At 56.3% G+C, this 20,288-nt stretch overlaps 3 protein-coding genes across 4 annotated transcripts in view; 1 reads left to right on the forward strand and 2 right to left on the reverse strand.

Annotated features, from left to right (window-relative positions):
* Positions 1-3,855, forward strand: part of ATP4A (ATPase H+/K+ transporting subunit alpha) — a 75,114-nt gene extending 71,259 nt beyond the window's left edge. For both annotated transcript variants that reach the window (XM_032614446.1, XM_032614447.1), the window contains exons 18-23: positions 50-173; positions 643-788; positions 2,377-2,510; positions 2,929-3,030; positions 3,119-3,210; positions 3,420-3,855. In XM_032614446.1, the coding sequence (XP_032470337.1) occupies positions 50-173; positions 643-788; positions 2,377-2,510; positions 2,929-3,030; positions 3,119-3,210; positions 3,420-3,448 (627 nt within the window). In that variant the 3' untranslated portion in view covers positions 3,449-3,855. The remainder of the gene's footprint in view (positions 1-49; positions 174-642; positions 789-2,376; positions 2,511-2,928; positions 3,031-3,118; positions 3,211-3,419) is intronic.
* A 2,894-nt stretch (positions 3,856-6,749) lies between these two features.
* Positions 6,750-8,824, reverse strand: TMEM147 (transmembrane protein 147). Its single transcript, XM_032614652.1, has 7 exons — positions 8,427-8,824; positions 8,277-8,346; positions 7,689-7,748; positions 7,467-7,603; positions 7,244-7,328; positions 7,032-7,153; positions 6,750-6,949 (listed from the first exon to the last, which is right to left on the reverse strand). Exons 1-7 carry the CDS (start codon positions 8,501-8,503, stop codon positions 6,826-6,828), a joined length of 675 nt encoding a protein of 224 aa, XP_032470543.1. The 5' UTR covers positions 8,504-8,824; the 3' UTR covers positions 6,750-6,825.
* A 152-nt stretch (positions 8,825-8,976) lies between these two features.
* GAPDHS (glyceraldehyde-3-phosphate dehydrogenase, spermatogenic) lies at positions 8,977-18,551 on the reverse strand. Its single transcript, XM_032614800.1, has 12 exons — positions 18,468-18,551; positions 15,785-15,902; positions 14,950-15,045; positions 14,680-14,772; positions 13,798-13,815; positions 11,755-11,845; positions 11,555-11,673; positions 11,067-11,148; positions 10,626-10,777; positions 10,301-10,462; positions 9,142-9,240; positions 8,977-9,049 (listed from the first exon to the last, which is right to left on the reverse strand). The coding sequence occupies exons 1-12, from the start codon at positions 18,532-18,534 to the stop codon at positions 8,977-8,979; spliced, it is 1,170 nt and encodes a 389-aa protein (XP_032470691.1). The 5' UTR covers positions 18,535-18,551.
* Positions 18,552-20,288: the final 1,737 nt, after the last annotated feature.

Raw genomic sequence — 20,288 nt, forward strand, 5'->3', positions numbered from 1 at the left:
CAGGGGCCCAGGCGAGCCATCAACCCCAGTTCCTTCCACTCCTGGCCAGTTCCCCTCTGTGTCCCTGGCGTACGAGAAGGCCGAGAGTGACATCATGCACCTGCGTCCACGGAACCCGAAGCGTGACCGATTGGTCAACGAGCCCCTGGCTGCCTACTCCTACTTCCAGATCGGTGCGTGCCCCGCGGTGGGGTGCGGGCTCCTCTGCAGGGCTGCTCGCCTGCCGTGGAGTCTCTAACGGGGGCTCTACCTTGTTCTGGATCTTGGTGTCTGCATTTGACCCTGGGTCTCTGTCATTCTCTGAGTCTGTGTCTGCACACAATGGTCTCTATGGTCCCCAGTGTCCCTTCTCTGTCCCAGGCCTCATTCTCCATGACCCTGTCTCTGGGTCACTGCCTCCTGTCTTTTTTGGGTTCTCTGGGTGTGTCTCTGTTCCTGCCTCTCTCTGTGTCCTGTCTCTTGTGTCCCTGTCAATCTCTCTTGGAGTCCTTGTCTCTGTGTCTGTCTCTCCATGTCTGTCACCATGTTCTTGTCTGTCTCCAGGCCACTGTTTCTGTGTTCCTGTCTCTGTGTGTGTGTCCCTGACCCTGTCTCTCTGTGTCTCCATCTGTGTCTCCCTGTGCCTCCTTGCCTCTCTCCCAGGTGCCATCCAGTCATTTGCTGGCTTCACTGACTACTTCACGGCCATGGCCCAGGAGGGCTGGTTCCCTTTGCTGTGTGTGGGGCTCCGGCCATACTGGGAGAACCACCACCTACAAGATCTGCAGGACAGCTATGGCCAGGAGTGGGTGAGCCCCTGCCCCATCCCATGAGTCCCGTGACTCATGGGATGCCACCTACCTTGAGTGTGGCCCACACTCATTCCTCCACGTGAGACTGAGCTCAGCCAGAGCCTCCCAGACACCCAGGCTCTCTGCCAGTTCTGGGGTGAGGGGCCTTTCCCGCCACTGTCCTGAGCTCCGAACTCCTGCTTCTGATGACCCCAGCTGCAGATGGGTCCTCTCTGCCCTGACAGCAACACATCGTCTCAGGTGTGGAGCCAGTACCACCCCCCCCCACCCCCGACCCCCATTCTGTTATTTTCCCCGCAGCATCACTTACACAGAGTATTTGCATGTGTGGCTGACTTGAGTGAAAGTCTGGAGCAGAGAGGCTAGATCTGGCTAGCGGGTGTGTTTAGTTTGCTCTACAGAGCGACAGATCAGGATATTCCCCTTAAACATTTACTGTTGTGGTTAAGAATATAGATCTTAGGGCTTCCCTGGTGGCGCAGTGGTTGAGAGTCCGCCTGCCAATGCAGGGGACACGGGTTCGTGCCCCGGTCCGGGAAGATGCCACATGCCGCGGAGCGGCTGGGCCCGTGAGCCATGGCTGTTGAGCCTGCGCATCCGGAGCCTGTGCTCCGCAGCGGGAGAGGCCACAGCAGTGAGAGGCCCGTGTACCGCAAAAAAAAAAGAATATAGATCTTAGAGCCAAACTGCTTGGATTCATTGTCTGCCACCGCTCCTCACAGCTGTGTGACCCTGGGCAAGGTATTTTGCCTCTCTGTGCCTCAGTTTGCCCACCTCTAAAGTGGAGAGCATACTAATATACTGATATTATCTCAGTGATTTTCACCGCGGTGATTTTCACAGTGTGGTCCCCAGACCAGCAGCATCACCTGGGAACTTGTTTGAAACGTAGATTCTCAGTTTCCCCCTCAGACCTCTGGGATCAGAGACTCTGGGGGTGGGGCTTGCGTTTTAACCAGTTCTTCTGGGGATGCTGATGTATGTTGAAGTCTGAATACCACCAAGCCACCTCTTAGGATTATTAGGAAGATTAAATGAGATAATACATGGGAAACACTTGGGACCTGGAGCATAGTAAGTGTTCCTTACACAATTAACTGATATGTATAAAAATAGTTATACTGAAGAAGTGGACTGAATAGTGGCTACCCCCTTTGAAAGGGCATGTGTCGTGTTCCTCAGAGGCCCATCTGGCCCACTTTGGTCATTTTTGCCATCTGCCCGGGTCCTGGAGTCACTGGACTTTGAAAATCCTGCCTCAGGATTCGAACTCCCTTTTCCCAGGTGCCTCCTTTCGGGTGCCCGGGACATTCTACATCACTCTTTTCATTATGAAAGCAACTGGCCTGGCCTACCGCTTGCCCAGGCAGTGACGGCCAAGCTGCACTAGGCCAGGTTTCTAGGCCCTGCACTCTGGGGCCCTGCAAACGTGGCAGATCCTGCATCTCTCCTCTGCCCCCACCCCAGCCTCTGACGCAAGGGAAGGAGCATTTAGGGGTTCGTGGCCCTAGGCCCCGCATGCCCGGCTGCCTGCAGAGGCTCTCCGCCTGGGTTCAGGCTGCTCGTGTTCTCTCCTGGCCCACAGACGTTCGGGCAGCGCCTGTACCAGCAGTACACCTGTTACACCGTGTTCTTCATCAGCATCGAGATGTGCCAGATTGCCGATGTCCTCATCCGCAAGACACGCCGCCTCTCTGCCTTCCAGCAGGGCTTCTTCAGGTGTCCCCAGCTGGCCCCAGCCCCGCCCCCACTCTGCCCTCCGAGCCCTGGTTGCAACTCCCAGCAGGTCCTGACCAGGGCTTACTGCAACCAGCAAACCCCAGCACTGGATGTGCTGATGTGCCGGTGCAGGTGCTGACGTTCCTTATCAATAGCTGGCCAATAGCTCCCACCTCATGCCTCTCACCTGGCCCGTCTATGTTTCATCAGCTAACGGGGTGATGCTGACAGAGTTGGTGTCCACTGCTGGAGAGGTGCGGGCCATGCCAGTGTTCGATGTTTAGAACATCTCCCTGCTGCCACTATCTGACCTCCTCTGACCCAGTACCCTGATTCCCATCCGGTCCCCAACTCCTCATGGCCTATCTTTGTCCTGTGTCTGCCAGTCTGAGCCTCTCCCATCCTGCCCCACCTGCAGGAACAGGATCCTGGTGATCGCCATCGTGTTCCAGGTCTGCATCGGCTGCTTCCTGTGCTACTGCCCCGGAATGCCCAACATCTTCAACTTCATGCCCATTCGGTGAGGGGGTTGTGAGCTGCATCGGGGTGGGCCTGCAGGACACAGACCTGGGGATAGCCTTGACCTTGCCATCTCGCCTGTGTCTCAGGTTCCAGTGGTGGCTGGTCCCCATGCCCTTTGGCCTCCTCATCTTCGTCTATGATGAGATCCGGAAACTTGGAGTTCGCTGCTGCCCAGGGAGTGAGTGTGGAGACTGGGGACCTGGGGGTGGAGGGCTGAAACTTTCTCAGAGCAGCGGCCCTGACCTTTGATTTCCAGTACTTGACCTCCAAGCCCTTGACCCTCCATATCAAACCACCGCTGAGCTATAACCTCTGAGCCCCTGGCTCCCCCCCACCCCAGCCCCGCCCCAAATCCCCCCAGCACTGAGTCTCCTTTCTCTCTCCCAGGCTGGTGGGACCAGGAGCTCTACTATTAAAAGGACCGCTGTCTTCAAGCCATCCTCGAATCCACCACAGTAGGGGTGGGGGTGGGGGACACATGGGACCCTCCGGACAGCCACCAAAACATCTGAGCAGTCAAGAGTCCCAGCCCCACCTGTGTCTGCTCTTGTGGCCCACGGCAACTCAACCTTGGGGAGACCCTCCCCACTCCCCTTCCCCATCCACCCTCCCGGAGGGGCAGTCCCTAGGCCCAGTCCTCTGAGCTGGCCTCAGGGAAGCCCCTTCCTGAATGGTGGGGGGACTTTGAAGGGGAGTGGGAACTAGCAGCTCCCGTGACGTGGCTCTGTCCTTAGGACTCCAGGCCAGCAAGAGGGCTGCTTGGGGGGTCTTCTTTAAAAACACACTCATGTCTGCATGATAGCAATAAACCAGCTCACGTCCACTGTGTTTTTATTCAGTGCTGGGCATCGTCTTATTAAGTGTTTTTTCATGAGCCCCTTTGATCTCCCACAGCCCTACAACTTAGGGGCTATTTGTTCCCGGCTGTATCTCCAGTTTCTAGAACACAGCCTGGCACATAGTAGGTACTCAGTAAACGCTGCTTGGGGGAGTGAATTCCCATCTCTTTGCCTAGGTTACAGCATTTCTAGGCGAGCTGGATGTGGCCACGGGCCCTCTCCAGAGAGGTGCCTTTAACCGCTCCACTAGCTGAACACCACCTCTGGGCTCTCCTTTCTCAGCACCCACTCTCCCTCTCTGGTCAGAATCCTTTCTACCTCAAGCATCCCCTCCCCGCTTCACAGGAGTTTCCTCTCTGATTCCACTTATGCCTTTGCAGCTGCAATGGGCGCCCTATCACTGGTTAGTCCCAACCAACTACTGGAGGCCACGTCACAGGTCCCCTCCTCACACCCCTCACCTGAAGTTAGCCCTCCAACTCCCCTGTTGGAGACTCCCCTGTCCACAGCACCCCCCCCCGCCGGCCACCTTTGCCACTGCTTTTCCCAGTCCCCTTTCTTGCCTCTCTTCCCCTTTCTTTGACAAGTCCCTCTGGCTGGACCCCAGGCTTCTCCTTCCTCATCAGCACAGTACCCCCTCCCCCACTGGCCTCAGTTCTGTCTGCAGTGGTGCCCACATCTGTCTCCAGCCTGCCCCCAGCGTGTTCAAGGGGACCCACACTGGCCTCTGCATCATCCTCCAGACCTGATCCCACCCACTGTCCCATCATTGCAGCTCCTTCTCCCTGGGAAATGTAATGAGCCCTTGGGGAGCTTACAAACCCCAAACTTGGGTTACCCTGGGCTCCTTCACTCTTTCCTTTCTCACTGGTCATCTCCCTACTCCCCCCCCCACCCCCACCTGGCCAAATAAGCTGGTCACCACCTGTCTACTCTGCTTCTAGCCACTCTCCTCCTACCCCTGCCGGCCCTGCCCTGGTCCAGGCCGGCCTTCTGCCTTGAGTCTCCCCATCCACCCAGCAGCCATGAGCTCTTCCTAAAGCCCAAACTGAGTGTCCTTCCCCTGCCTAGAACTCTCCGTGGCTCCCCACTGCCCAGGCTCAGAGCCTTCTGTCATCTGGCCCCTGCTGACTTCTGCAGTCTCACAAGCCCCCACCCCCCAAACTCATTCCAACCAGCTCTTGCTTCACTGGAAAGGCCAGGCCCTCTCTCTGACTTCAAGGCCTTTACACGGGCCTTGATACCTGCTTTCTTCTCTTTGCTCCACTAACATCCTCTTGGTCTCAGCTCACACATCCTCTCCTCCAGGACAGACATAGCCCTCTTTTCCCATCACAGCCCGATCACTGTAGTCTAGCTAGTCAGGCCCACCAGTCCCACCAGGCTTCACCCATCACAGCCCTGATCCCTCTGGCCTGTGCTCCTGATTGTCCCTGAGCCCCATGACAGCTGGGACTGTTTCACAGACAGGTGGCCACCAGTAAGGGGCCGGGAGCAGAGTGCCTGCTCAGCACATAGTTGTTTAACAGTCATTTCTGCAACCTTCACTGTCCCAATATGTGCAAAAGGCTACGTGGGGCATAGGATGGCGGTATGGGAGAAAGCAATGCCACTGCATATCCACCCACGTGGGCTGGGGGAGCGCCCCATCTACTCCCTTTTCATATCAAACTCAGGGTGACCTCTCACCTCCCCACCCAAGACCCCTGTGGACCCTGTCTTGACTAGGAGCGATGAGGAGGAGGTGGGGCTAGATGGTGGTTGCCCCACCTTAGGGTAAATGCTCCCTCTGAAAACACCAAGACTCACAGCAGAGCTGAACAGAGCTGTGCTTGGTGCCTTCCTAGGCCCAGGGTCAAATAACATTATCGCAGGACCTGGACAGACTCGTGGATGGAGGGAGGGGGCACTTGCCCTATCCCATGCCCTGGAGGATCCCACTGGGAACACCAGGACTGGGGAGCACCTTCCCAGGTGGGCAGGACTTGCATCCAGGTGCAGCTTAAGCATGACATTCAAAGCCCTGCTTCTAATCCATCCCCCTCAGGGATGGGGAGAGAAAGGGGCAGGAAGCTGGCCCTACTAGACCAGGGAAGGGCTGGGATGAGAAGGGTGGCATTCAGGACAACATGCAAATTGGTGGGCTCAACAGCTCTACTACTGGGCTGCAGCTGTCTCTGTACTCCACCCTAAGAAGACTCAGGCCAGGATTTAATCTGAGGATCTCAGAATCACAAAATAGGCCCTCAAGGGCAAAAGCAACAGTCAAGTCACTGGACTGTTCCTGCGCAAGGAGGAGCCCCAGATGGTTGTAAGCAGGGAAGGGTGAGCTAGTAAGACTGAGGTTTCAGAGAGATCCCCTTGGCTGCCACATAAAAGGTGGATGGGGGGAATTTCCTGGCGGCGGTCCAGTGGTTAGGACTCCACACTCCCATTGCCGAGGGCCTGGGTTCGATCCCTGGTCAGGGAACTAAAATCCCACAAGCTGCGTGGGTGTGCCAAAAAAAAAAAAGTGGATGATGGTTTGGTTTGGGGGCTGGGAACCTAGGAGGTGACCAGCCGGGGAAGGGCCATGTGGGAGAGGGCCAGGTTAAGGCTGTGAGGAGCAGCCCCCAAGAACCATCTCTTGGATTCTAGCTCCCCTCTATCACCTGTTCCCTGAGGGCCCTGGTCTCTGCCATTGCTTAAAGACTGTCTGCTTCAAGCCCTCAGTCAACTTGTGGAAAACAGGAAGCAAAGGAACTGGTCCAGGAACACAGGACAGATGAGTGCTGGCTAGTCTCCCAGCTTGTCTACCTGGCTCCAAAACAAGGGCCTCTGGGACCCAGGAGAGCACACTGTTGGTAGATAGTTCCAGACAGAGAGACAGAGGCAGAAACAACTTTCCAAATACTGTTTACTTCACTGAAACCTGGAGACAGGGAAAAGGTACGTGAAAGTCTGGGCCACCAAGCCTAGGAGTGCACGTTGACAACAGCGACATACAGGGCCAGGGTGCTGAGGGCCAGCAGCCCCGTCACCACCGCTCGGGCCAGAAGTGCCGTCCAGCTGCCCAGGGAACACAGGTGGACGAAGGTCCTGTGGGGAAACATCGCAATGAAGAAGGGAGAAGAGATAATCCAAACCATTTGGGCCCATCCTCGAGCCCCACCCAGCTCACTCCATGACGAAGGCCTTGTAGACGCTAAGGAACATCAGTAGGAGGACTGCTGGCCGGAAAGTGTGGTACAGGTCGTAGCGTGTTATCATCCACACCTGGGCAGATGCGACGATGTAATGGACCTGGAGGGAAGCGGGAAGTCAGGGCCAGGCCTCAGGAGGAGTAGAGTCACCAGCAAAAAGGCGCGTGTGTGGGAAAGCAGGACTGCGTACCAGACTGATGTTGGAGTCAATGCTCATCTGGATGTATTTCCAGTCAAACTCAATGCCCCGAGCTCCAACCCAGAGAGGGATGCAGCTGAAGAAGGCAAAGGGAAGGATTCTCCAGTACCCAGACACCCTCAGCACCCAGAATCTGAGCCCCCACCCTCCGGCACCCCCCGGGGAACCCAGGTGTCCTTTCTCAGGAATCTGGGCTCCAGGCTGCTGCACACACCGGGACATAATGAGCTCGGCGGTGGCCCAGCCCAGGGCAGCAACCATGATCTTGTATTCCCCCTTGCCGGCATTCCGGGACATGACAAGGTTTAGGCCTATCAGGTCTGCCACATCCACGCTGGCCTTCATGAACTCCTGTGGGTCAGGTTGAGGCTTGAGTAAGCACAGGTGCCAGGGGGCCCCACTCCTGCAATCCCTCCCCCTCCCTTGCCCCACTCACCCCAATGAAGTCATAGATGCCGCCTTCCCAGGTGGGAAAGAAAGTGGCCAGGAACAGCATCTGAGACCAGAAAACAGAGAGGTCACCTCAAGGTGAGGGAGACCAACCACGTGGGTTTGGTGGGAAGTTAGTGTGTTATGTGGAGGGCAGTACACTGGGGTTCTGGGGGCCCATGAGGAGAGGGACCACCAGATGGAGGCAAGAAGGCAGGAGCAGGGGAGATTGAGGGCAGGGGCTTGGAAGTCTGGGTTCTGTGGTGATCACAAGGGATTGGGGTCAGGCCTGAAGGTGCTGGGGCTGGTTACCCACCAGGGCGGTGGTAGCAGTGCCGGTGGGACCTTGGGGGTTAGTTAGAGGCTCTTAGCAGTATCCAAACCCCTCTTAGTCATACAATTGAATGTTCTCAATGTTACTAAAAGTGCTATACAAAAGTTGCTTGCGGACCTCTCCTCAGGCTCCAGCCCATCCATGCCCGGCTCCTCCGCGGGAGGTCTGGGCGGGGTGGGCGGGGTGGGCGTGGGGTGGGGAGGAGCGAAGCCCTCGCGGGGCACAGCTGGCGCCCTCACCTTGCACAGCTGGCGCCCTCACCTTGCACAGCTGCACGAAGAGGTAGGTGACCCCGGCCTGGACGCACTTCCAGAAGGCGTTGTACTCTGACCTGCGGGAGCGGGCGGTGAGGGGTCGGCCCGGCCCGCGCCCCCCTGCCCCGCGGCCGCCCCGCAGCTGCCCCGCACTCACAGGCCGCTGCACTTGTAGGTGATGAAGTAGGGGAAGTAGGCCAGGGCGAAGCAGTTCCCGAAGTGGAACAGCGTCATGGCGCCTGCCGCCCGGCTCGCCGGAGCGCGCCTCTCTGCCTCGGCTGCCTGGCGCCCGAGCCCGGGCCTGGCGCCCACCGGCCTCTGCCGCGGCGCGCGCGGCCTTCTGGGAGCCGGAGTCCGCGGCGCGGTGCGCTAACGTCACCAGGCTCCGCCGCGGTGCCCGGGCGACATGCGGAAGGCCGAGCCGGTGCCTGTGCGATCCCGACCCCGCGGGAGCCGCTCTCGGGGTCAGGGCGCTGGGCCTACCGAGCGCGTGCGGGGTGGGCCTGGATCCCGGACCCGACCCCGCTGTGACCGGCGCAGAGACACGGGGCGCAGCTGTAAGCCCTCAGGGTTTTTATTTCACCGTTGGCCCAGCGGCGCTGGCCCCTCCCGCGGGACGCCCTCTTTCTTCCTGGGGGCCGAGGGCGGAGACGGGAGAGACGGGTATCGGCCGGGAGCACTGGGAAACTGAGGCGGGCCAACCTGCTTCACTTGTCTCGGCTGAACAGGTAGCGGACGAGGTCCACCACTCGGCGACTGTAGCCATATTCGTTGTCGTACCTGGGAAGGGAGGGATGGAGGGGATTCAGGGGATCCCTCCAGACCACCCCCAGCCTCCCTTCACGTTCTCTGACCCCTTTCTTCCCCCTTACCAGGAAATGAGCTTCACGAAGTTGTCGTTGAACGCGATGCCAGCCTTAGCATCAAAGATAGACAAATGGGTATCGCCAACAAAGTCCGTGGACACGACCCGGCCATCAGAATTTCAAAGATAAGCGTGGATCGTAGAGCAGGGACCTCCAGGAGCTCAGGCTCGTGGGCACACTGTCCATCCATTCATCTACAGTATTTCATGGAGCCCCCCTCTGTTCAGCTTCTGGGGACAGGGTATGAGGAAGACAAATGGGGGCTTTTCAGGTAGGGGACTGGCCAAAGGATACAGACTGCAAACAGCCTCTGATGCTGCACCAACAGACATCTCTTCCGGGGAAAAATGCACGTGGAATGTGTCAGCGAGAGGCCCTCCCTGAGGGGAGGCAGTGAGTCTGGCTCTGGATGATTAGGAGGATCTGGTCAACTCCAGCCCTCAGCAGGGTCTCAGGTGGAAGGAACTGCAGCACAAAGGCCCTGGGGGTTTGGTCCTAGCATGGTGGAAGGCCACAGGAAGGTTTTCAGCTCTGGGGGTGATGTGATCTGATTTCTTTAAGAGATCCTGGCAGCTGTGTGAGGGTGGACCTTCAGGAGCTAAAGCAGGGAGACAGCACCAAGGTGGACGGACAGAACTGGCAGTACTGGGAGCAAAGAGATGTGATACCCATTCCTCACAGGGAAGGCATCTGGCTGTGGCCGGCCCCGAGCAAGTGTTGAGAAATGGGAGCCCTTGTCTTGTTCACTAAGCATATATCGAGCACCTGCTATGTGCCAGGCGCTGGGAAGATGGCTGGAGCTATGGAAGTGAAAAACAAGGCCCAAAGTCTCTGCTGTCTTGGAGTGTACATGCTAGCAGGGCCAACAGTGACTATGAAATGACATTTCAGCTAAGGAAAAGGGCCACAAAAAGAACATCTCTCTGAGATGAGAGGTTGAAGTAGCGACTTGGAGAAGGTGAGGACAGACTATGTGGCCACCTGAGGGAAAAGCTTTCCAGACCGAAGGGGCAGCAAGTGCAAAGACTCTGAGATAGGGGAGAGCTGACCTTCCCAGCCCTGCAGTTCCTATCTTGATATGCTGCAAAAAGCTCCTTGGCAAGTGGAAAATCACGTTCCCTTCCCAGAGGGCTCTTCCCAGGGTCCCTTCTGCTCAGCCCCTACCTCATCCTCAGTGTAGGCAAGGATGCCAGCCGTGGGCCCCTTGGCTGCTGCTCTTATGGCCTCCTTGATGCCTGAGTACGGGGTAGGCTGGGCCAGGCGGCAGGTCAGGTCCACAGCAGACACGACTGGGGTTGGCACTCGGAACGCCATTCCAGTCAGCTTCCTGGAGAATCCCACATCAGGGGCGGGAGTCAGAACCCAGGGACTTCTCCATCATTTCCGCCTTGTCTCTGCTTTCCGCTCAGTAGACACCTCAAGAATTGGGGGCTAGTCCAGTCCTCCTGGGTTGCACCCCCCACCCTTGTTGCAGCTTCATGCCCTCATACCCTTGGAGGTCTTGGATGACTTTGCCCACAGCCTTGGCAGCCCCTGTGGGGGCCGGGATGATGTTCTGGTGGGCCCCCCGTCCGTCTCGCCAGGCCTTCTTCGATGGCCTGTCCACTGTCTTCTGGGTGGCAGTGTAGGAATGGACTGTGGTCTTGGGGAAGAAGAGGGCCGAGGTGAGGCCTTCTTGCTCCCAAGCTCCCACGTCTCTTTTTCCCAGGCCCAGGGTGGTGATCCAGGGGTGGAGGCTGGCGGGGCCTCCACCACCGTCACAGGAGGGGCACATGCAGGCAGGGTCCAGAGTTTAAAAGGCTTCACCACTGGTGGGCTTCTCGTCCCCAAGCCTGCCTCTCCCTGTTAACCCCACATACTAAGCGAGTATGGGAGGAAGAGGTACAGTTTCCCAGCCGTGCCTCCTGCCCCAGCCCCTCTCCCCAGCTCACCATCAGCCCTTCCACTATCCCAAATCGCTCATGGATGACCTTGGCGAGGGGGGCCAGGCAGTTGGTGGTGCATGATGCGTTGCTGAAATGGCCCGGGTGTGCAAGGCACTGTGAGGTGAGTCGCAGAGCCACCCTTCCACCCTTACCTCCTTTCAGGGTTTGCACCCAGGCTTGGTTTTGTGAAAAGTCAGGCTGGGGATGAGGGAGCATCAGGGATGCCGTCAGACCGAACGAGGCACCAGAGGTGCAGCTGGGGGAAGCTCCCCAAGCATGTTCTCCAGAAGCCGTGCAGTTCTAACAGATGGTTTTAGAGTAACATTAACAAGACGGCTGTTAAGACTTTGGGGAGGAGAAGTGGATTGATGTGAAAAGAGCACCAGGGGCCGAGTGGGAGTGGGAGTGGGAGTGGGGAGGGTGAGTCGGATTCCTCCCCACCGCAGGCTGGCTTGTCCTCCAGGCACACACTTCAGAATGTTGCTGCCCATTGCCTGACAATTTTCGTGGAGCCGGGGTTATAGTCCTTTTCGTTCACCCCCGTGACAAACGTGGGTGCCTCTGGAGAATGCGCGCAGATGGCCGCACGCAGGGCACCTGCCTCGGTGTGGGCCTAGGGAAGGCTCACAGGTGTCATGAGGTGCTTCAAGGGCCACACCCCCTGGGCGGCCCTGGGCACCTGTCCCCGACTTACTGTAGTTTCCTCTAAGGACAGGTGCACGCCTGTGGCCTTCACCACAAAGGGGCTCCCGACAGACTTCCAGGGGATTTCTTTGGGCTGCTTGCTGTGGAGGGGCGGTAGCACCGTGAGTCAGTCTCTCGCCTTCATAGTCCGTGGCCTTCACCATTTGAAAGGCTGACCAGACACCTTCCTGCCTGGCCGTCTGTTCCCCTCACCCCACACACCCCTAGCTGCCCCAGATGGGTCCGACCCTGCTGGCCTTGCCTCTCATCGCTAACCCCCCTAGTGGGCCACTTTTCTTGACTGTACCTGCTATGTCTGGGTACAAGCCGCCACCTCCCCAACTCAGGCCGCAAGCCCCGCCTGGAGGACCATCTAGACTACTCCCAGCCAGGTCAGGCCCTTAGTACATATGCTGCCCAGGATGTAGACCCCAGGAGGGTGAGGCCTGCCCTACTGCTTCTGGCTTCAGCCCTGGCAACTTCATCACAGCCCTCCTAGCCCTTCTTCTCTTGACTACTCAGCTCCTGCAACAGGGATCCTGCTGCCAGAGGCCAGGCAAGTCCCTGAAAACACACAGCACATCCAGAGAGCAGCTCCCAGGGGTCTGAAGCCTTGAGGCGGCCCTGGGGCTAGCAGTGGTTTATATTGGAAAGGTAAAGGAGATTTTCTGTTTCTTGTTTTATCAATATACATTTTCCACTCGATATCAAACGTTTGTGTCTGAAATATATTAAACATCTACTATTGCTGTTTTCTACTTGGCTTTAGCAAACGAACAATACGTGGGTAAACTCTATACTAATCTTTTCCCTCAGCTTTTATCACAACTGCAGTATTTGCTTTTGTGATTGTTAGTGTCTGTCTCATCTTCTAGAGCACTCCATGGCAGCAAGGCTGGGTCTGCTCCCTCCAGAGGGGTTCAGTCAATGTGTGTGTGTGGTTTTTCTTTATTAGCCATTCTACACATGTTTACTGAACACCTGCCATGTGCCTGTGTGCTGAGTGCTTTACCTGTATTGAACTCCTTTAACCCTGATGACCTGAGGTAAGTACTGTTATTACTGGCATTTTTCAGAAGAGCCAGGACAGAATTGAAAAGAGTAGAGGCAGAGCTGCCTGGGAGCACAGGCAGGCTGGCCCTAGGGATGAATGAATGAGCAGCTTCCTCTCTTCTCCCTGGGCCACCACACATGGTTCTTCATGCTCCCTGGTCAAATGTCAGGTCACACGTCATCATCTGGCCCAAGTAGCTCTTCTCTGATGCCCCCCTCATTTCCTGCCTTCCAAGTTGGGGGAAGGGCACTTCAACAGATTCCTTTGTAGCAGTTGTTGAGCGGGCGTGGGGCAGAGACTCGGTGCCCCTGGAGACCCCAGCCCCTTCCCCTATGCTGTCATGAGCCCTGCCCTCCTGCCCAGGGGCTTCTTTTGAGGATTCTGTTCATTCTTCAAGGAAGTACTGAGTCTGCCCCGGGCCAGGGCCTGTGCCTGTGGGTGCTAGAGCAGCAGGGGTGCCACAGGCTGACAGGGCCCTCCTTGCCAGGAGGCTGCGTGAGCCCTTCCCGGTGCTCCCCACACGCCTCTGGCCGTGCTCCCTGCTGTGGCTGTGGTGGGTATGCTGAGGAAACAGGCTTGGGGAAGTTCATTGCCTTGCCCAGGGTCACCCAAGTGGAAAGGGTGGAGCGGGGCAAAGTACACACACAAGCAACGCAGCTCGTGCTGACGGCCTGGAGGATATCCGAGGATATCCGCAGTGGCGCGATGGAGAGCAGTGGGGAAGGGGGAAGACGCGTTGCAGTCACCAGGGAAGGTGGCACCTGAGCGGGGCACACACTGAGGGGGCGGCTGTGTGGGGACGGGGCAGCGCTGGGAAAATACCCCAGGTGGCAGCAATGATGGCGCCTAGGCTGAGGAAGGAAAGGATACAGTGTGTCTGAGTAATGACTGCTCTGCTGGAATTTGGAATTGTTTTTGCTGTCATGATTTCAAATTTGGGTCAAGCAGCTTCTCCCATTCTCACTGACTCTCCAGTCCCCACCTCCACCCACCCCTGACCACAAATAAACAGCGGGGCTGAGAGTGGACCTGCTGGGAGGAGTGCTGGGAAGGCTGCAGATCTTGCCTGGGGCTGGAGAGAGCTCACAAGTGTGCGTGTGCAAGCGTGTGTAAAATTGGAAATTGGAGGCAGCCACAGGGCCGGCAGTGGCTGATAATTTACATTAGAAAGATAAAGTAGGTTTACTGTTTCCCATTTTTATTTTTTTTGGTATTTTGAAAGTGTATTTGAAGCTTATTAAACATCCAGTGTTATTGCTTTTGACTTACAGATTCTAAACGTATCTTTCAGTGAAGGAGTATTTGTATCAGTGAGAGCTATGTGAAGTGGGTTTTAAGAAGAGCTGCTGGTGCAGGGTCCCGGGAGGTTGGTGGCCAGTGTCGCTGAGGTGACAAGGGAAGGCTGGGGAGCAGGGCATATAGTTGGTGGGAGGCCCCATCAGCAGCTGGGATTTTATTGGTGGGGTGATGGGAAGCCACTGGAGGGTTTAAGTGGGGGAGTAGTCAGGTCCAGGTGATGTTTCGAAAAGGTCTCTGTGGCTCCTATGTAGGAACTGAGTGGGAGCAGTTGGCTAGATGGTGATGCCATTTCCTGGGCAGGGAGATGAATAGATTTGAGGGTTGAAGGATAATCAAGAGTTGTGTTTTAGACAGGTTGAGCGGACATGCCTGAGAGGAAACACGCACATGTGCGTTAAATAAGTATTTTGAGTACAATGGGCCCCCTCTCCAAACCAGTACCCAGAGGCGTGTGCACACACAATTTGGGGGGCTATGAACCCCATGTGAGAACCTGGGATCCCCTTCTAGTCACCTCTACATCCCCTGCATTAGTATATTGCAGGCTTGCATAAGACAGCCGCCCTTACCGCTGGAAGACGCATCTCATTGTTACCGATGGCCAGCCGTCCATTCCTGTATTCCACGCTCCCCTTGTATCGGCTGTGGGTGGAGTCATACTTAAACATGTACACCTGCAGGAGACAGAATGGCTCCTACTCTTGGGCTGGACGGGGAGCGAGCATTGCCAGGGAGTCCCCACTTCAGTGACGGTTCCAAATGGCAGCTGAGCGCCTTCCACAGAGCTCCCCTGAACACCTTCCCCACCCTGGTCCCACTCTCCCCAGTCCTGCCCTTTGTCTGCTGCTCATCATGTATTCTGGGTCGGTGAACGGATCGTTCACTGCTACCACCTTAACACCCTTCTCCATGCAGGCACGCAGCACCGGGCGACCAATGCGTCCAAATCTGTCCAGGAACGAAAGCTGAGGGGTTGTCCTCAGCATCCTCAACCAGCACGCAGAGGAGGGGATGAGGGGGAAGGGGGTGACAGAGGAGAGTCCCACTCAAGGGGACTGGGTGGGGAAGAAGGCAGCCGTCCCTGTGTGGGCCGGTGTCTTGCCCAGCTGACCTCACCAGCCTGTTCACTGCTTTCTGTGCTTCCTCTGACCATCTGTCCTATACCCCTATTCCCAACCTTGTAGCTGGGTGGATCTTGTAGAACTTCAGGTCAGATTATATCTCTTGACCTGAAAACCTCCACCACTCTCTAACAGTAAAGCCAGGTCCAGACTCCTTACCACGGTCCGCCAGGCCCCTGCCAGCTTTCCGCTGCCCTCCCTCTTCTCCCTTGCTTGTGCCACACCAGCCATGCTGAAATCCTGCCCGTCCTTGTTACACTGAGCTGCCACCTACGCCCCACAGCCATTGCTTGCTGCACAGTCGTCACTCAGGCCTTACTCCAGTGTCACCTCCCAGAGGCCTTCCCTGAGTTCCCCGGCCTAACACTGCCCTCTTCAGTCTTACTGTACTTCCCACCGGAATGTGAGCTCTCTGAAGGTGGAGCCCTGTTTACCTTATCCCTGTGTTTTTCCAGGATGGGCAGAATGAAAGCATTGCTGAGACATGAAGAAATGCTCCAGTTAGTAACCGAGGAGAGGCCGGGCCCTAAAGCTTCAGGAATGGCTCAAGGGCCGGGGCGACTCACCCATTGATGCCAACAGTCAGCTCCCGAACCACAGAAACCTTCTTAGGTGCAGGAGGTGGAGGTGGTGGGACTTGCTCTTTGATTGGCTGGGGCTCCGGAGGGGGTGGTGCTCTGGTCACTGTTGGGAGTGGGGGAGGGGCAGTGAGCCGCACCATCACTGCGACAGAATGAGCCATCTTTGCCACCCAGAACCTGCTGCTGGCTCCTGGCCCTGAGCGGCCAACCATATAGCCCAGTGTTTCCTAAACCGACATGATCAACAGAATGAGCAGGGCGTGGGCTTGTTTTAAAATATCCATGCCAGGGCCTCTTCCCTGGAGATTCTAACTCAGTGGGTATATATTTTGAACAATTGCTTGGGGGTGATAGTCTCTGTGCCTCAGTTTCCTCCTCTGTAAAATGGAGATGATAATAGTACCTCTCTCAGAGGGTCACTGTGAGGATTAAATGAGTGACACATGTAGTGCTTATGTTAGAGTCTAGGAAACATTCCACGTACGTTAATATTTCAAAGATCATTTCCAGACTTGCCTGATAATTGATCTAGTCCAGTGGTCCCCAGACTGTTCTGGTAAGCATCACCGGGAGGCTGATTCCTAGGGAAATCTGACTCTGGGTTTGCACTGAGGCCCAGGAATCCTGTTTCCAACAAGGTGATTCTTACCCTCAGGGAAGTTTAGGAAACACATGTCTTTCATAATATATGAAACAAATGGAAACCCATATCAGCTTCTGCCTCTCCGGACACACAGATCTACACCCATGCTGCATTGGGAGCACCTGTGCTTGAAGCTGTGCCACCTGAGCTACAGATGAGGGCTTCAGGTAGGGAGGAGAAGCGTGGTGGAGACAGCAGTCAGGGGCCTAGCTGGTAGAGGATTTCAAGCCGGGGGTCAGGCCTTGATGTCAGCTCTGGCTCAGCCACCTGCCAGCTGAGTTGTTTTGAGCAAGTTAATGAAACTCTGGCCTGTTTCTTGATGTCACATCTGACCCTCCACCTGGGGGCTACTGTAAGGAGTCAGTGAGATCTCAAGGCCCAGTAGGTGCTGATTTTAATAGAGGGGAGAAAATCTGACATGAAGTGTATTCGTGAGGAAAGGGAGAGGGAAGGGATTGGAGAGAGCCTGGAGGATGAAGGTAGGAGTTGCGCTTGGCACCAGAATCAAAGGCACCTTGGAGGGGGTGGGGTTAGGAGCTGGGGGTCAGCCCACCTGTCTCTCTCCCTGGTCTCTCCAGGCTGCCACAGGCCTTGTGGCTGGGCTGTGCGTGTTTCCAGTAGCACTACAAGTTCATAAAGGTATTAGTCAGTGTTTACTGGTGGTTACTGGTGACCTTAAGAATGTTTGTATCCCTGGGGGTTCTCATGAAAAGGGGAGATTTGTCCATATGGGTGAAGAGTGGGGATCTGAGCCCACTCAGTGACCTTTCAAAAGAAAACCCAGGTGGCCCTTCTCTCACAACTTCCCCCAGCCTTCCCTTCTCCCTTTGCTCCAGGGTGGGGTACCTGGGCTGGAGGAGAGCTGCTGCGCTGGGAAGGAAGAGCCCGGAGGAGCTTCAGTGATGAAGCATCACCCCGTAGGTGAAACACTGGATCGGGTGTGCTCTCTACCAATTACAACGTCGCTCCCATTTCCCGGGTGCCACCAAGGGCTAGGTGCGGTGCTGAGCTCTTCACATGCATCAGCTCACTGAATCCTGCGAGGTATGTGCTATATACCCGCTTTACAGTGGGGAAACCGAGGCCCGAGATCACTGAGCGAGTGATAAGCAGGAAGGGTTTTCAAGGCCCACAGCTGTTAACCTGCTTGCTGCTGCGTCTAGCAGGGTCTCCAGGACCCTGGAGCCCCGCCCAAACCCCGCCCCACGTCGGCCACGTCCACCCCTGCGGTGCTGAGGCCGCCGACTGCCTCGCCTGAGGCCAGGCAGGAGGCCGGGAGCGAATGGGGTGGCCCTCCAGAAGGCCTGGATTCGTCTGGCTGGAGCGTGTGCGCGCACCTCTGGCCGGGGGAGGTAGGGCGAGCAAGGGACTCCGAGTCCCAACTCCACTATTCCCGTGCTGAGACCCAGAAACGTGCTTCGTGTCCTCTTACATCTGGTGGCCGCTCTGTAAAATGGGGACACTAAACACTGAACTCAAAGGTGGTTGTGAGGCTTCACTGAGCGCACACCTGTAAAGTGCTCGGCACCTGGCGGGCTCAAGTGTCCTCGCTTTGTGCGGTCCAGGGAGGACAAAGTCCACCGATCCCCAAGCGGCTCTTTCGCAGCAGCGTCAATTTCATGTGAAACCTCGCTCGCCCAGGTACTTCAACAACCAGCGGCTGTCCTCAGAGGTGTCCCCTCGTAAACCCGGCTCCGGCCTCCCTCCTGGCCCCTGTTTCTACCCTTCCACCGCGCTATTGGTGCAAAACCCAACCTGGGGGCGGGAGTCTTCGTCCCCTCCACCATCGCCGTAGAAACCACTTTGCCGGCAAACCCGATAGTGAGGAGGGTGGGGCTGGAGGGAGCAGGGGCAGCGGCTCCGGATGGAAGAGCCCCGGCAGGCAAGGCCACCCCGCACCTCCTGCCCGGCTCCCGGTGGACACTATTGGTGCGCCGCACGCCGTCAGGTACTCAGACCCGGCTACAGGAGCTCCCCGACCGCCCTTTCCTCCCCTCCCCGGGGTCACTCCGCCGCCTCCCTCACCTGGGCAAGGCTGTCGCAGGAGCTGGACAACGGTGACATTGGTGAGGGTGACGTCGCGTTTCGACATGGCCTCCTAAGGTTTCATGGCCCAGCCAGCTGCCTCGGCACCCGCCGCGATGTTACTGCGAGACGGGGGCTCGGGGGCTGGAGGAGCTGGAGCGTCTTTCCGTGACGTCACAGTCCAGTGACGTCACAAGAGGAGGCGGCGCGAAGGCCCCCTCCCAGTCGAGGCCTGTGGCCGTGTACCACCGTTCCAAGCCCACCCCTGGCGTCTAGAATGGAATCCAACATTTTACACTGGTCTTCAAAGCCCTTTCTCTGCTGTCTTCTTTCTTCTTTCTTCTCCTTGGGCACACCGGCTCCAGGCCGGTCTGGACCCTCTTCTGGAATTACCCTAGCTATTTCTTTGTGCCTGGAAGTCCTACCCAGGTCTTCCCTTGGCTGCCTCTTGGTTTCCCTCAGGTGCCGCCCTTTGAGAGGCCCTCCTAACTCCGCATCTAAAGTTCTCTCCTTTCTCCGTCACTATCACCATCACCCCCACTCCCTCCGTCTGCCCGTTGTCCGGGAAGCCTTGTCTGACTTCCCATCCTGGGTTAAATATTGCAATGTGCATAACTGCTCTAGGGTTACACTCTTTATTTTCCACGCAGCTCATGTCTCTCTAAAATTCATCCTGTTTATTCGTTAGCTTGCCAATTGTCTCTGCCCGCTAGGGAGTGCTTGTCTGCCTTCCTCACTATTTTTTTTTTTTAGAAAATCAGTTTTTGTTTTTTAATTAATTAATTAATTGTTTAAATTTATTTATTTTTGGCTGCATTGGGTCTTTGTTGCTGCGCATGGGCTTTCTCTAGTTGCATCGAGCGGGGGCTCCTCATTCTGGTGGCTTGTTGCAGAGCACAGGCTCTAAGCACGCGGGCTTCAGTAGTTGTGGTGCACGGGCTTAGTTGCTCCGCGCGGCACGTGGGATCTTCCTGGACCAGGGCTTGAACCCATGTACCCTGCATTGTCAGGCAGATTCTTAACCACTGCACCACCAGGGAAGCCCATGCCTTCCTCACTTTTATACCTGTTGACTAGAAGAATGTTTGGCACTTGAAAGGTACTCCCTCAATAACTAGTACCAGAATGAATGAATAAATGTCACCTCCTGAGGTTTCTTCTGGTCTCCAGTCTTAGAGCACCCCCCGAGTCCTATCCTCTCACAGCACTCTGTTCTTTTCCTTATGGTTTTTCATGTAGTTTTCCATGATCAAGTTACTGACTTACTTGTTCATTGTCTCCCTGTTGGGCCCACTCTTTTCTGTTTTGTTCACCACTGGTCCTCCAGCTCCTAGAACTGTGCCTGACACAAAGCAGGCTTTCAGTAAACATTAGCGGAAGAACAAATAGACAGATGGCTCCTGTCCCCCAAAGCATGGGAGGTGGGGGCTTGCTTGCATATCTGTGACACACAGGCGGGCACCTTCACCTGCTGTGGGCCAGTTGGCACACAGCTGTGACCAAGATTTAGGGGCTGTGGGGTTTAGGCCAGGAAGGAGTCATCATTCCAGAGAGAGGTGTGGAAGCAAGAAGGGGCAGAATGACATAACCTCTTCTTTCCCCAGACCTCTATGAGAACTGAGTTTGCTAAGCACCTGCCATGGCACAGAGTAAGGGTGAAGCCCTCCTGCTTGGATGGCCCGGGAAAGGTGGAACTGAAAATGAATTGAGTGTAAAGCTGGGGAGATTTCAATGAACCAAGACCAAAAAAACAGAACAAAGGGGGACAAATTTAACATGTATAATCAAGATGGGGGAAAAGCGTACACAAATAAAACCAGG

The sequence above is a fragment of the Phocoena sinus genome, chromosome 19, assembly GCF_008692025.1.
Source record: "Phocoena sinus isolate mPhoSin1 chromosome 19, mPhoSin1.pri, whole genome shotgun sequence".
NCBI classification, from domain to species: Eukaryota; Metazoa; Chordata; class Mammalia; order Artiodactyla; family Phocoenidae; genus Phocoena; species Phocoena sinus.